The sequence below is a fragment of the Podarcis muralis genome, chromosome 2, assembly GCF_964188315.1.
Source record: "Podarcis muralis chromosome 2, rPodMur119.hap1.1, whole genome shotgun sequence".
Classification (NCBI taxonomy): domain Eukaryota; kingdom Metazoa; phylum Chordata; class Lepidosauria; order Squamata; family Lacertidae; genus Podarcis; species Podarcis muralis.
In genome coordinates this window covers 64294089-64306854 of record NC_135656.1, presented here as the reverse complement: position 1 = coordinate 64306854, position 12766 = coordinate 64294089, and the positions used below count along the sequence as shown (strand labels likewise).

Genomic DNA, 12766 nt, shown 5'->3' with positions numbered 1-12766 from the left:
TGAGAAATAAATCACTCACTTTAAGTTTCCTGTTGACCCTGACACTTTAAAGGCATGGCAGCAAAATCATGACCTATTTTACAAAGTGTTATTATGCTGATGGAAACATATACGGGCCTTTTCAATTTATTCCTGGTTCTGAGGGGCCCCTGCCTTTCCTGCTTCCAGGAATGTGGTGGTGAAATAATTAATGTAAGATTAGATTCCTCTGGTGCAGTGTTTCCCAACCTTGGGCCTCCAGCTGTTTTTGAACTACAATTCCCATCATCCCTGACCACTGGTCTTGCTAGCTAGGGATGATGGGAGTTGTAGTCCAAAAACAGCTGGAGGCCCAAGGTTGGGAAACACTGCTCTGGTGTAATTCACTCTCCTAACCCTGTTGTACTTTAAAATTGAATTGATGCATACTTTCCCAACAGTATGGGAACGCGGGTGGCGCTGTGGGTAAAACCTCAGCGCCTAGGACTTGCTGATTGTATGGTCGGCGGTTCGAATCCCCGCGGTGGGGTGCGCTCCCATTGCTCGGTCCCAGCGCCTGCCAACCTAGCAGTTCGAAAGCACCCCCGGGTGCAAGTAGATAAATAGGGACCGCTTACTAGCGGGAAGGTAAACGGCGTTCCGTGTGCTGCGCTGGCTCGCCAGATGCAGCTTGTCACGCTGGCCACGTGACCCGGAAGTGTCTGCGGACAGTGCTGGCTCCCGGCCTATAGAGTGAGATGAGCGCACAACCCTAGAGTCTGTCAAGACTGGCCCATACGGGCAGGGGTACCTTTATCTTTACCTTCCCAACAGGGAAAAAAAATGCCTTGCAAACTCCTACACAAAATCTTCACCTCTCAGACTATGGTATGGAATGGAACAAAGCTATCTACCACAGTTCTCTGAATTTTGCATCAGAATTCTCAGCACTTTAAATGTAATAAAATGACTTTTGAGGGAAAATTAGAAGCAGCTTTCCCAGTGAGGCAAAGTGGCAATGTTAGGTTCTTGGTAGCTGTGTCACTGAAGCCCCATCATTCAGCCTCACTGAGGTCCAACTCTGAGGGTCTTCTGGCAGTTTTCTCACTGCTAGAAGTGAGGTTACAGGGAACCGGGCAGAGGGCCTTCTCGATGGCTGCCTTGTGGAATGCCCTCCCATCAGATGTCAAAGAAATAAACAACTATCTGACTTTTAGAAGACATCTGAAGGCAGGATTGTTTAAGGAAGTTTTTAATGTTTGATATTTTATCGTGTTTTTAATGTTCTGTTGGGAGCCGCCCAGAGTGGCTGGGGAAACCCAGCCAGATAGGCGGGGTATAAATAATGAATTATGGTTATGATTACTGGAAGGAAGAGGGGTGAGGCAGCAGGGAGGTCAAGGGTGTGTAGCTGCCCTGAGAAGAGCACCAGATTGGCTCTGCCCGTGTGTCCACAGAGTCCCAGCCTTTCTGCGATCTTGCCCCTCTCCTTCCTAGTAAGCAGCAGCAACACCACTGCCATAAAGCTAGAATCATTGCCCGCTGCTTCTGGAGAAAATTCAGATTACAATATTTATGAAAATAAGCATTTAAGTTATGTAGTCTGATAGGATAAAAAATGAATCACAGTTTGATTAATGTGGAAACGAAACAGAATGGAATTGTGGCTAAAAAACATGGAGAAGTGACACAGCTCATAAGCAGACAGATTCATCCAGACAAAATTTACTCGTATATATTTCTCGCAACAGAAGCTAACTTTCGAGAAGAAAGGTTCTTAAAAACAAGTTGCAGTTCGAAGATTACTCTCTTCAGTTTTCAAAGACAAAGTAGCCCGTTACCTTTCTGATCCCATCATGTTTCATTTCAATCACATGAAGGGTGTAATTGGTCCGATGTCCTTTCTCATTAAACTGGACGTTACCAGTCAGTCCTTCAAAGCGCACCTTAAAAAAAATACAGGAATCTGTTAAAAGATAAAGTTTGTTATGGACTTTAGGTATTTTTCCTCCAGCCAAATCTTTAACATCAGATCAAACCCGCATATGAGTGTATCAAGATCTTTGTATACCAAATCTGGATATGGTAATATCTAAGCTGACAAGGTTGCTTCTCAGTCCTAACTGCATTGCAAAGAGTGGATATGGAGAAACGTTCCTATACATTTCCACCTGGTGTCTTAGTAGAAGTCTCCTTACTACCTGGCAAGGTGATCCAGATAACAAAGCTATCATGATTTGATTGGTTCTGCAAGCTCGGCTAGTTATGTACAATGGGTTAGAATTCCATCAGTGAAAGATACAGTAGGGCTGTGTACACACTAACTCATTCCTAGCACAAAAATGTAGTCATTCTCAATCCAGAATAATTTATGCTCATATTCAACATGCTGTCTTCAATGTCAATTGATTATACATCTTGTCATCTAGAAGAATAGGTGTGGTTATTTACATGCATTTGACCCCACCACCTTCTTGATTAGGTTATCTACACCTTTTCCTCCCTGCTTCTGCCCCAGGTGAACGAAGAAAGAAGTGATGATTGAGGTCTTGGTAAACACCCACCCATAATATTGGGCAGGTGTGGATACAACCCCCAATGCCAGGACTACCTACATCTGTTTTCCAATGGACACATTTCAGGATAATACAGAATCAACCTGCAATGCACTTTTATTTTCAGAACAAAACCATTTTTTTAAGAAGCACTTTTCAAGAGCAAAAGCTATGCTATAGTTTTAGATCGCACACAGACCACACAGAAACAAGCAAGTACTCAGTCTCTGTTCATTCCATGCATCATGGATATGCAGAATTATATAGTGATGCACAATGATGTTAACACAAATAATAAATCACTGTGTAGTAGAAGAAAAGGGAAAGCTACTCTGCTTCAGCAGAGTCTCTCTTATCCAGTAAAACAATGGAAAACCTAGCAAGTCAAGGAAGCAGTGGAGCAAGCCGATTGGGCACCAGGGGCGGTGTGCGTGGGTGCCCTGTGCCCAGGGGCAGGGCCAGCCACCTGCGGGAGTGGGGTGAGCCAGGGCAGGATGCTCCGCAGGGCCTCCAAGGAGTCTGCCTGCCTCCTCCCACTCAGCCATCCTACAGCTGAGGGAGAGGTGGCGGGCGAACTGTTTGGGACAACGTGGAGCCTGTGAACGCCCAAGCCACTGTGTCACTCCCAGGAGATACACGTGGCTTGGGTGCACTGCAGTCCCTGTGGTGAGTGCCACCCAGCATTTTGTTACCCCCCTCAGTGGTGACAACCAGGATGGCCCGCCCCCACTGAACCCCCTTCCTTTGCCCCTGAGTCACGGGAGAAGGGGACTTACTTAGCCTTATCTCTGATACGTTTCATTTACAGAGAACATTCAAACATGTCATCCACCCTCAGCAGTGTGAAATTGTATAATCCAGGAATTATTCCACTACATGCTATTCCTGCATATTTGACATAGCCAGTGCCTACTGATGTATAAAAATGGAGATCATAGCTACCTATGCTCATTAAAGATTTCTGGAGGAAATAAAGTTTGGTGAGCTTATGAACAAGACCTCCACGGAAATGCATTTCTCTCCAAATGTCTTTACTGGTCTTTTCTTTTTCAAGTTTTATTTTCCTAAATTGGCAGGTCAAAGTTTACCACTCAACTTTGGATCTTCAATCTGACTGTAAATTTTCAGTGTTCATGGCTGTTAATGATTCAACAGGATGCGTCCAGTTTGCATTCCATAAAATACTGATTGTATCATGCCAATGTTAAGGAAGTAAAGGGACAACTGGATTTTTTTTTTGCATATTTGAAAGACTTCTCATTGAAAAATAACAGATTCTGCACCACAGTTGGCTTTCTGACCTGTTGCAGAGCTCTCTGGATGTCAATCCCTTGTCCCCAAGGGACAGCTGGATTTGCTAGGCAGTCCCCCGCATTCCCACGGCGAGAGATGTCAATCCGCTGTTTCCTGAGACTCTGAAAAGCTTCTGCCATTACTCGAACTCCATCATACGTAAGAGCAGATGTGTACTAGAAAACAGAAAAAAAGATATGTCCTCCCTATTAGGGCTGGAAACTTGGAAACTCATGCTCCTTTTTCCAAAAGAGGAACCTACAAATTAAAGCTAATTTAACAGAATTTAATTTCAAGCTGCAGTTTGAATGGGCTTTCACTAGTATCAGTTCAAATGAAAATATTGTGGGAATATGTCAGCAAGCTAGGATCAGGTGCTTTGTAATTAAAAGAACAATTGCATGAGACTTTGTCGTTTGAGCTAAAGACTAGGCCTCTATGCTTGTCTTTCACTGATGTCCAGTACAATCCTGCAAATGTCTGCTCAGATGTAAGGCCAACTGAGGTCAGTAGGACTTACCCAAGTAAATGTTGGGCAGTGATTTCAACTTTGCTTTCTGAAGGGATCAGCTGCCAATTCAGCTGTGTCTATACCTGCCCCACACCTGATGACATGTGTAGGGCAAGGTGGTATGATTTGGGAGAAACAGCCTCGTCGGCCAAATTGGGACCTGTGTTGATCCAAATTTGGCCAGAGGATTGGAGGTTTCAGACTTGCTGGTTTCATATCCTGTGATTTGTAGACCCAACTGAATTCCAGTTTTGGAAGCCCACCCCCTGCCGGTATTCATTTCAATTTTAGATTTCAATGTCTTGGACTTCATGGTTAGGAGGAACTTACGTTGTACATGAAGAAATGATGTACCAGAAGGTAAGGCACAGAGCTGAGTTGGAGATCTGATAGAATGCTATGCTTGAAAATTGTTATTGCTGCTTTTGAAAAATGTTTACATTTTGAACACTTTAATTCAAAACTAAACAATTATGGACATAGCCATGGAGCATGATCCCAAACAGTAGTATTTCACTATGCACATTTTTTTAAAAAAAATTATACCCTGTCTTTCCTCCCAGGCCAAGCAAATTACTTTAAGCTTGCAATTCTGCTTACCGGTACTTGGAAATGCAACCTAGTGGAATCATTTTTCCAAGCAAACGTGTTTAGAATTGGGTTGTCAGTCTGACATATTCTCTCTCCTAGCAGCAAAACAGAAGCCCAGAGATGTGGGAGTTCAGCTAATATTGTTTCAGAAAAGGAAGTATGCTTGATTCACAAAGCCAAATATATGTCCAAAAGATTCCTCGTGTGCCAGGGTGTATATATACAGTATAGATATACAGATATATAGCTATATACTGTATATACTTCAAAAAGCAGTACTTCTAGAAATTGTCAAGCTTCAGGGAATCTGATCCCTCTCCCTCACAGCAGGCTGCCAGTAATAGAGATACAAGAAGCTCTTACCAAAGTCTTTTATTCACAGAGAGAAGCTTAGAAATGTTGCCTCTCAGGTAATGGCGTTGCTCCGAGTAATCTCCCCCCTTTCCCTCTCAGTCGTCAGCAGTGCCACCCCCTTTACGGTGGCTGCTTGGGGCCAATTGCCTCTTCGCTTTCTGCTCTACCACTTTCACTGGTCGCCAGGTTCTGGGAGAAGTGGGGTTGGGGGTTGGAATGCTTTCTAGTGATAACGTGTCAGCCAGCTGCTTTGGCTCTGGTTCTCCTCCCCCCTCTCCTCCCATTATCTCCCAGCTTTGCCTCTCTTCTGTCTCAGCGCCATGACCTTCTGCAAACCACTGTTGTAAAGCTATACTGTCCTGGGAGATGCGGGGGGAGGGGGGAGGGGGCGGTCTCCACCATTCCTTATCAGTCCAGTCCCTGACAGAAATTGACAGAACTATTTCACTCTGCCATATAGTACTTTGTTCTTACAGAAACAAAAAAACCCTCTTCCAGTCTGAAGCAGCTCTTCTAAGAGTTTCTGTTAGTGGTTCCCCAAGGCTCAGATATATGGCTCATGTCGCCCAGAAGCCATGCATTCAGTATCATGGGCCTGATTCTGTGGAACTCCCTCCTAGCTGAGATTACTCAGGCCCCCTCCCAGCTGAATGCCAGGCACTTGTTACATATCTTTATATTTCAGCAGGCATTTTCAGCTTTCTATTTTTGTGATTAATTTTAATTGATTCTATCCACTGTATTATTATTTTTTGTAATATTACTGTACACCACTTCAATGTTGAGCAGTATATATATATGATTTAAATAAATGAAGAGTTGTTCAATTCTTCTTCTTTTCATATCACACGGGGAGACCTCTCTTGATTAAGCAAGCAAAATGTCGTCTGACCAACATGTTTGTTGTGATTTGGTACGAACATTAAAACTCTGAGTTTCTGATTTCAAATGGAAAGCATGTTAATGACAAGAGTGCAGCGCTAAGGCTACCTCAGAGAAACGGTTTTCAGTACCACTTGCCTTTGGCCTCTTCCAGTCCACACGAGGTTGTTCCCTGGCATCATTGCTCTTCCACTGTTGCATGATCCTGGCTGGGATGGTGTCTGTATAATTCACCAGCTGGAATCCAGTCACATTTGCACCACTTTCCTTGAATTTCCCTAAGTCGATATCCATGAAGCCCTAAAGAAGGAGGAGGAGAGAAGCAAAACAAAGAGGTGAACCAAAGTTCCAAGGACTGTATGATGTGCATATCATTGTATCAATGTTCTACATCTTTGTAATGCTGCGGTGCTACAAAACTGGTTGCACTTATTTCATGAAAGTGTGGCTTCCTGTGTGGAGCCATCTGTCCCCCATTTCCTCAGCCTTGAGTAGTGCTCTGAACTGAATATACAGTCACTGGAAACAAAACCTGGTAGCCTTAGCTATGACAGGATCCCCCACATTATACAAGCATTTCCCACCAGAGATGGGAGGGTCATCAGTTTTGGTTCTCAATGCTTCTCATTTTCCCATTCTTAAATGAATTTCTCCACATTTCTGCAGCAAGTTGCATTTTTTAAAATAAATAAATAATCCTCATGAAAATCAATCAGCATTATAGTGCAAATTTCTTCTAATAAAATATTTTTTGCGCAAGATTTTGGCTAATGTACATTTTCTTCAAGCAATTTTCCCTAATTCAATGCATACTTGAATGTTATTTTCACTACTGCACAGTGGTACCTTGGTTTGCATACGTCTTGGTTTGCATACATTTTGGATTACAAACACTTCAAAGCCGGAAGTGTGTGTCCCAGTTGGCAACCTTTTTTTGGATTACAACCCATTTTTTTGGGATAACGAACCAATTTTTTGGGAAGGCCCCATTGGCGAAAACGCGCCTTGGGTTACAACCTGTTTTGGTTTACAAATGGACCTCTGGAACAGATTATGGTTGTAAACCAAGGTACCACTGTATTAATTTCTATGTGCACTTTCCCTGATTATATGCATATTTGTAAACATTGTTTGGTCGGAGAACCGCATCACAGAATTCAGATAAGTGAAAATTCCTAAGGATGCCCATGTTCTGACTGTCGAATTGTTTTGGAAAGGGAACATCTGATAATATGAACTGAAACAAATTTCTCCTCCATCCCTAGTTGCCACCACTTATAAAGCTCAAGCCTGGGCTTTAATAATTAGCTCCAAAAAAGTGATTTGGGCAGGAAGAAGGGAAAGCTATGGAGAGTCTCTGCTGCTTCCTGCCCTGCCACTCTCCAGCAAATTTCCTAGGCATAAGAACATAAGATCAAACAAAATGACCAGACTAGTTCAGTTTCCTTTTCCCCATAGTGGCCACCCATCTGATCCTGGAGGTAGTGAGTGGCCACACTGACAGGAAGGCATTAATAGTCTTATGCTCCATTAATTTGTCTAATCCCAATTCCATAGTTTAACTGTTAAGTATTTCCTTTCATCTGCTCTGAATCTTCCATCTTTCAGCTTCATTGGATAATTCTGGTTTCCAGAGATATGAGAGAGGAAGAAAACATATATGTATTCACACCGTGCATAACTTTACATATCTGAAACATGTTCCCTTTACATACCTTTCCCCAACAGTCCCAAATTTTGCAAGTTTTCCTTGTAGCTACAGACTCCGATCTTTTTTATTGCCCTTTTTGGTACATTCCCTGCTCTAGGCTCTACTTTGAGGTGCATACCACACCCCTCTTTTCTTGTGTGAGAGCACAGCACTCCAAAACACATGTTTTTGGGTGCCGTGATCTCACCTCCCAAAAGAATTTTTTTTGGGGGGGCTGCGAACTTGCACGACACCCCCAAAACACACATTTGGGGTGCCATGAGAGCACAGTCCTGAAAAAGCATGTCTTTCAGGGCCGTGATCTCGCACATGTCATGTGACTCACATGGGAGCATGGCCCTGGAAGACTTGCAGCCCAGTTTTTCACTGTGACGTGTTGGAGGATATGCATGTACTCAGTAAAATATTTAATAAAAACATGTAACATTTAGTTGGTAAAATATTAAAAGTCCATTTGATCCCTTAAGTACTGCAACGTAGAGTTTTTGGGTATCCTGAGTGGCCTAATTTTTATTTTATTTTTGTTTAAACCCCATCTTAGCTTTCACCTTCAGAAAGGTTGAATCTACTATTTTTCAATCCCACATCGCCAAGAGGGGAGGCCAAAATGGGATGATGACTTGAATTTCAATGTGAAAAGGAAAATAGGCCCATTAGCTGGAGTACATTTTCATTAGGGCTGCTTGACTAATGGGAAAATGTATTCCTAGAGAATGATTCAATGGGGAAAGTGTCAAAATGTGCAAGGAGCATTAGTCACAAGGAGATGCTCACCCAACTCTAAATCTCATGCACTCAATCAAATGTCAATAGAGGATAAGGCACTCTCAGATTAAGGTCCATGAAAGAAATAAAAGTTATAGAACAATTGACCTTTCAGTTGACCAGATTTAGCTGTCAAGGAACAGAGTAGACTGTAGAGAAGAAAGTACATGTTACCCCTCTCCACCTTCTCCATCACACTGATGTTCATTTATTTAGGAATTTTTACCCTGCATTTCAGTGTTGTCACATCCGGGAAAGGTTACAAATAATAATAATAAAACAAACAAATAATAACAAATACTGCAATGACAAATTAACAGCAGCAAAGCAGTAAAAACACAGAATTCACACCGGCTCAACCTACATTTAAAGGCACCTAGGAAAATAAAGCATTTGATTGGTGCTGAAAAGACATGAGTAGGTGCCAGGTGATCCTCCCTGTGGAGAGCATTCCAGAGATGGTGTGCCACTATTTAGAAATTCAGGTTTACTCCATATGTGGATTATCCAACCATCTGCTCATTGCTTTCATGTATTTTCCAGCTGTGCTTGTAACAATTTCCATGCAGTCCGAAACTATATATGTATTTCCTTTGATCCCTCAGATTTGCATAAAATCAGACTACTGCAAACGCAAACCACATTAAACCACATAAAAATTTCCACACCAGACACTGCGCAGCAGGTTAATTTGAAACATTTATACTGAGAATTTCCAATTTTTTGCAGCTGTGCTCCTGAGTTCCAGAACTCTTGATGGAGAAACATCCCCACCCCTGATTCCTCAGGTTTTGCACAAAACCAGAAAGCTGCAGAAGGAAAGCTCATTAAATAATTTTATTAACGTTGCTTGCTTGTGTCGTTTTCTGCTTTTGTGCAATTCTGAGGGATCCAAAGAAAAATAACATGATACTGCACAGCTATCTGTTTATATTTAATTAGCATAATAGTAGATGGTGGGGCCAAACACAAAAGAGAATGCCTATTGGTATGAATAGGAAAGACCAAAGTTGTTCATTACAGTGGTACCTCAGGTTAAAGAACTTAATTCGTTCTGGAAGTCTGTTCTTAACCTGAAACTGTTCTTAACCTGAGGTACCACTTTAGCTAATGGGGCCTCCCGCTGCCGCCGCACGATTTCTGTTCTCATCCTGACGCAAAGTTCTTAACCCAAGGTACTATTTCTGGGTTAGTGGAGTCTGTAACCTGAAGCGTCTGTAACCTGAAGCATCTGTAACCTGAGGTACCACTGTATACACAAATTCAAATACGTGGGTGTGGATTATTCCAGTCTAATCTGAATGGGGCAGGGGAAGCAAATTAACAGCTAAATAATGCTCAGATGTAGACAAGCTCTGAGAGTCCAGTGCTGGATGCTAACAGAAACAAGCAAATAGCAGAAACAAGCCAAAGCAAGTGTAAAGGGACAGCTCCTCAAATTTTATAAAAATCTATTTATAAACAGCATGTTTAAATGTGTTCCTACTTTTTTGAAACCTCCTTTTTCCTTGCTAGCTCTCTCTATTAATGGATTAGATTACAATGCCTTAGAGGCAGTGTTTTGCTTTGTTACTGTGCTGGTATTATTGCTATCCACCTAGAGCCCCTGGGATAGAATGGGTTATCAATCTAAATCAAGAAACGTAAAACTGCCCTCTGTGTAAGACGCAAGCAAGCTTTAAAAAACACCCAACAGTTCATAAAACCAGCTAGGTAGCAAATCTGAGCTGCAGCAATTGCACGTATATATTCCCATCTGCATTAAAATTCCTCTAGATCTTCAAAAGTGGTCCATTAAATTTAGAAACAAAAAGAAAGCAGTTAATAGAATTTGGTGGGATCAGTCAGCAGAGAAAGGGTCCCTGGGCAATGCTGGAATGGTGAGACTTGAAAGAGGCATAAAAAAGTGATATGTGTGTGTGTGTGTGTGTGTGTGTGTGTGTGTGTGTATCTCACATCGACCATAATTGTTGCTCTTCTCAACCATTTACTATATGGTTCATGCTGTGTAAATTAAAGAAAAAAATATGTTAAGATCAGCAGACAAAAGCTCAATCTAGATCAGTATCATGTCAGCATAATTTCCTACCCCCATTGTGGACAATATACCTTTGGAGAGAAAAAAAATCTATGGAGCAGGTTACAAGGATATTTCTATTCACCATGCACCAACACCTGAATACACGTAGTGTGACATAATACACAGAAACTGGAATTGTAGGTAAAATATCATTACTCACTTTTTCCATCTCTCTTTTTAATGTTTGTCTGCATGCCATTAGAATGTAAGCCTTCAAGCGGGGCCACTTTTAAAACATCTCTCTCACTCTCTCTCTGTGTGAGCATGCACACACAATACCTGGTTGCTGAATATTCTTATTTTAAATCAATAGATTGAGTTGCATCCAATTGCTCCCCTTTGTTCATTGAATACTTTTTGCTCCAGCGGAGACATCCACAAATAGAGAATGGAATGTGATTTCCTCCCTGAAATTCTCACACTCTTTTACAGTCCCCTTCACTACTTCCAACACTATTCTGGAGAGTTTCCCACCTGAGGGGTGGATCACAGTGGATGTGGCTGCAGTCGGAAGGGTGAATCAGCTCAAGCATTCCCTGCTTCGGTTCATGGAAGCCACCAATGGACTGAACAGCCTTCTGTGAACTAAGGGGCATAACTAGATAGACCCCTATGCATATGAAGCTTGCCCTACATTGAGTCAGGTCACTGGTCCCAAGCCAATACTATTTACTGTACTCTGACTGGCAGCAGCTCTCAAGATCTTGCCTAGCCTTTCTGCCTAGAAGAGGTGTTGCCTAGTTCTTCTGCCTGAGAGCCTCCTACCTGGAAAGGACAGAAATTGAACCTGGGGTAGATCTGCACTCCTGGTTTTTCACGTTAAGGAAGGGTTAAGGAATGGTTTTCATAATGCAGGTGGACACATGACGCCCTACTTTTAACGTTCATAATGTGTGATTAAAATGTGACACCAGAGGGCACTACAAAGCAACCAGCAACTGGCAGTAGGGAAACAATATTTTCACAAAAACAACAACCCCAAAGGTAAGAAACACTTAATTTACAAGTTTGCCCTGTGACATTTTAGAATGATAGATCTAATATCATTCTAATAATGTAAAACAGGTCAGTGTAGATTCTGCCCTGGAGTCCTTCTACGTGCAAATGATACTCTTTGTGTTATGGTGGCATTTTATTTATAGTTTGTTTTTTGTGTTATTATATTTATATCCTTTCTTCCTTGGGGAAATCCAGCCAGATGGGTGGGGTATAAATAATAAATTATTATTATTATTATTATTATTATTATTATTACTACTACTACTACTACTACTACTACTACTACTACTATTCAGGCGCTTAGAGTGGCATGCACCGTTCTTGCTTGTTTCATATTATTCTCACGCAACAACTCTATGACTTAGGTTAGGCAGCTGGGGTTTCAATAACCATTGGCAGGCAGCAAGACACACTTCCTTCATCTGAGATGGCTCACGGGCATCACTTGAGGCCACTGGAGGCAGCGCCAGATTTATGTATAAGCTAAACAAGCTATAGCTTAGGGCTCCACTCTCTTGGCCCGCCCCCCAAAAAAATTAAAAGGAAAAAAACTAGATGTACATTTCCAAAATATAAGGGGAAAAAACAAATAAAATAAAACCTACATACAGCAACAGTGTTTGTGTTGTGTAGGCTCCTATGGTGTAAGTATTGGGCCCCGCCTGCTAGCCTGCTCCCGAAAATATCACTGGTTTGCTCATTTCTATATATAGGGTGCCTACATTCTGCATGGAATGGTTGCATGGCAACATGTGCAAATGGCTTTAGATACCTATTAGGTCCATAAATTACAACAATTTGTTGTAAAGGGCCCCATTACCTTCAGTAGCTTAGGACCTCATCAAATCTAAATCCAGCCCTGACTGGAGGCCACAGCCAGCCACACCCAGCACTAGCATGATTGGGAAATTGGGAAGACACTGCTGGGAAACCCACTAATTGCCAAACACTAGTGAAGTATTTCAAAGAAATTACATTTACAACTGATATCAGAAACAGCAAAGACCTAGCGGAGTTCCACTGAATCTACAGTGTTCTGGCATATCCAAGAGGAAAGATTTCAGCAA

General features: G+C 42.1%; 1 protein-coding gene across 5 annotated transcripts in view; it reads right to left on the bottom strand.

Annotated features, from left to right (window-relative positions):
* GRIA1 (glutamate ionotropic receptor AMPA type subunit 1) overlaps positions 1–12766 on the bottom strand; it is a 207645-nt gene that overhangs the window by 53733 nt on the left and 141146 nt on the right. For all 5 annotated transcript variants that reach the window (XM_028718323.2, XM_028718322.2, XM_028718325.2 and 2 more), the window contains exons 6-8: positions 6283–6444; positions 3815–3982; positions 1800–1904 (exon numbers count right to left, since the gene is read on the bottom strand). In XM_028718323.2, the coding sequence (XP_028574156.1) occupies positions 1800–1904; positions 3815–3982; positions 6283–6444 (435 nt within the window). The remainder of the gene's footprint in view (positions 1–1799; positions 1905–3814; positions 3983–6282; positions 6445–12766) is intronic.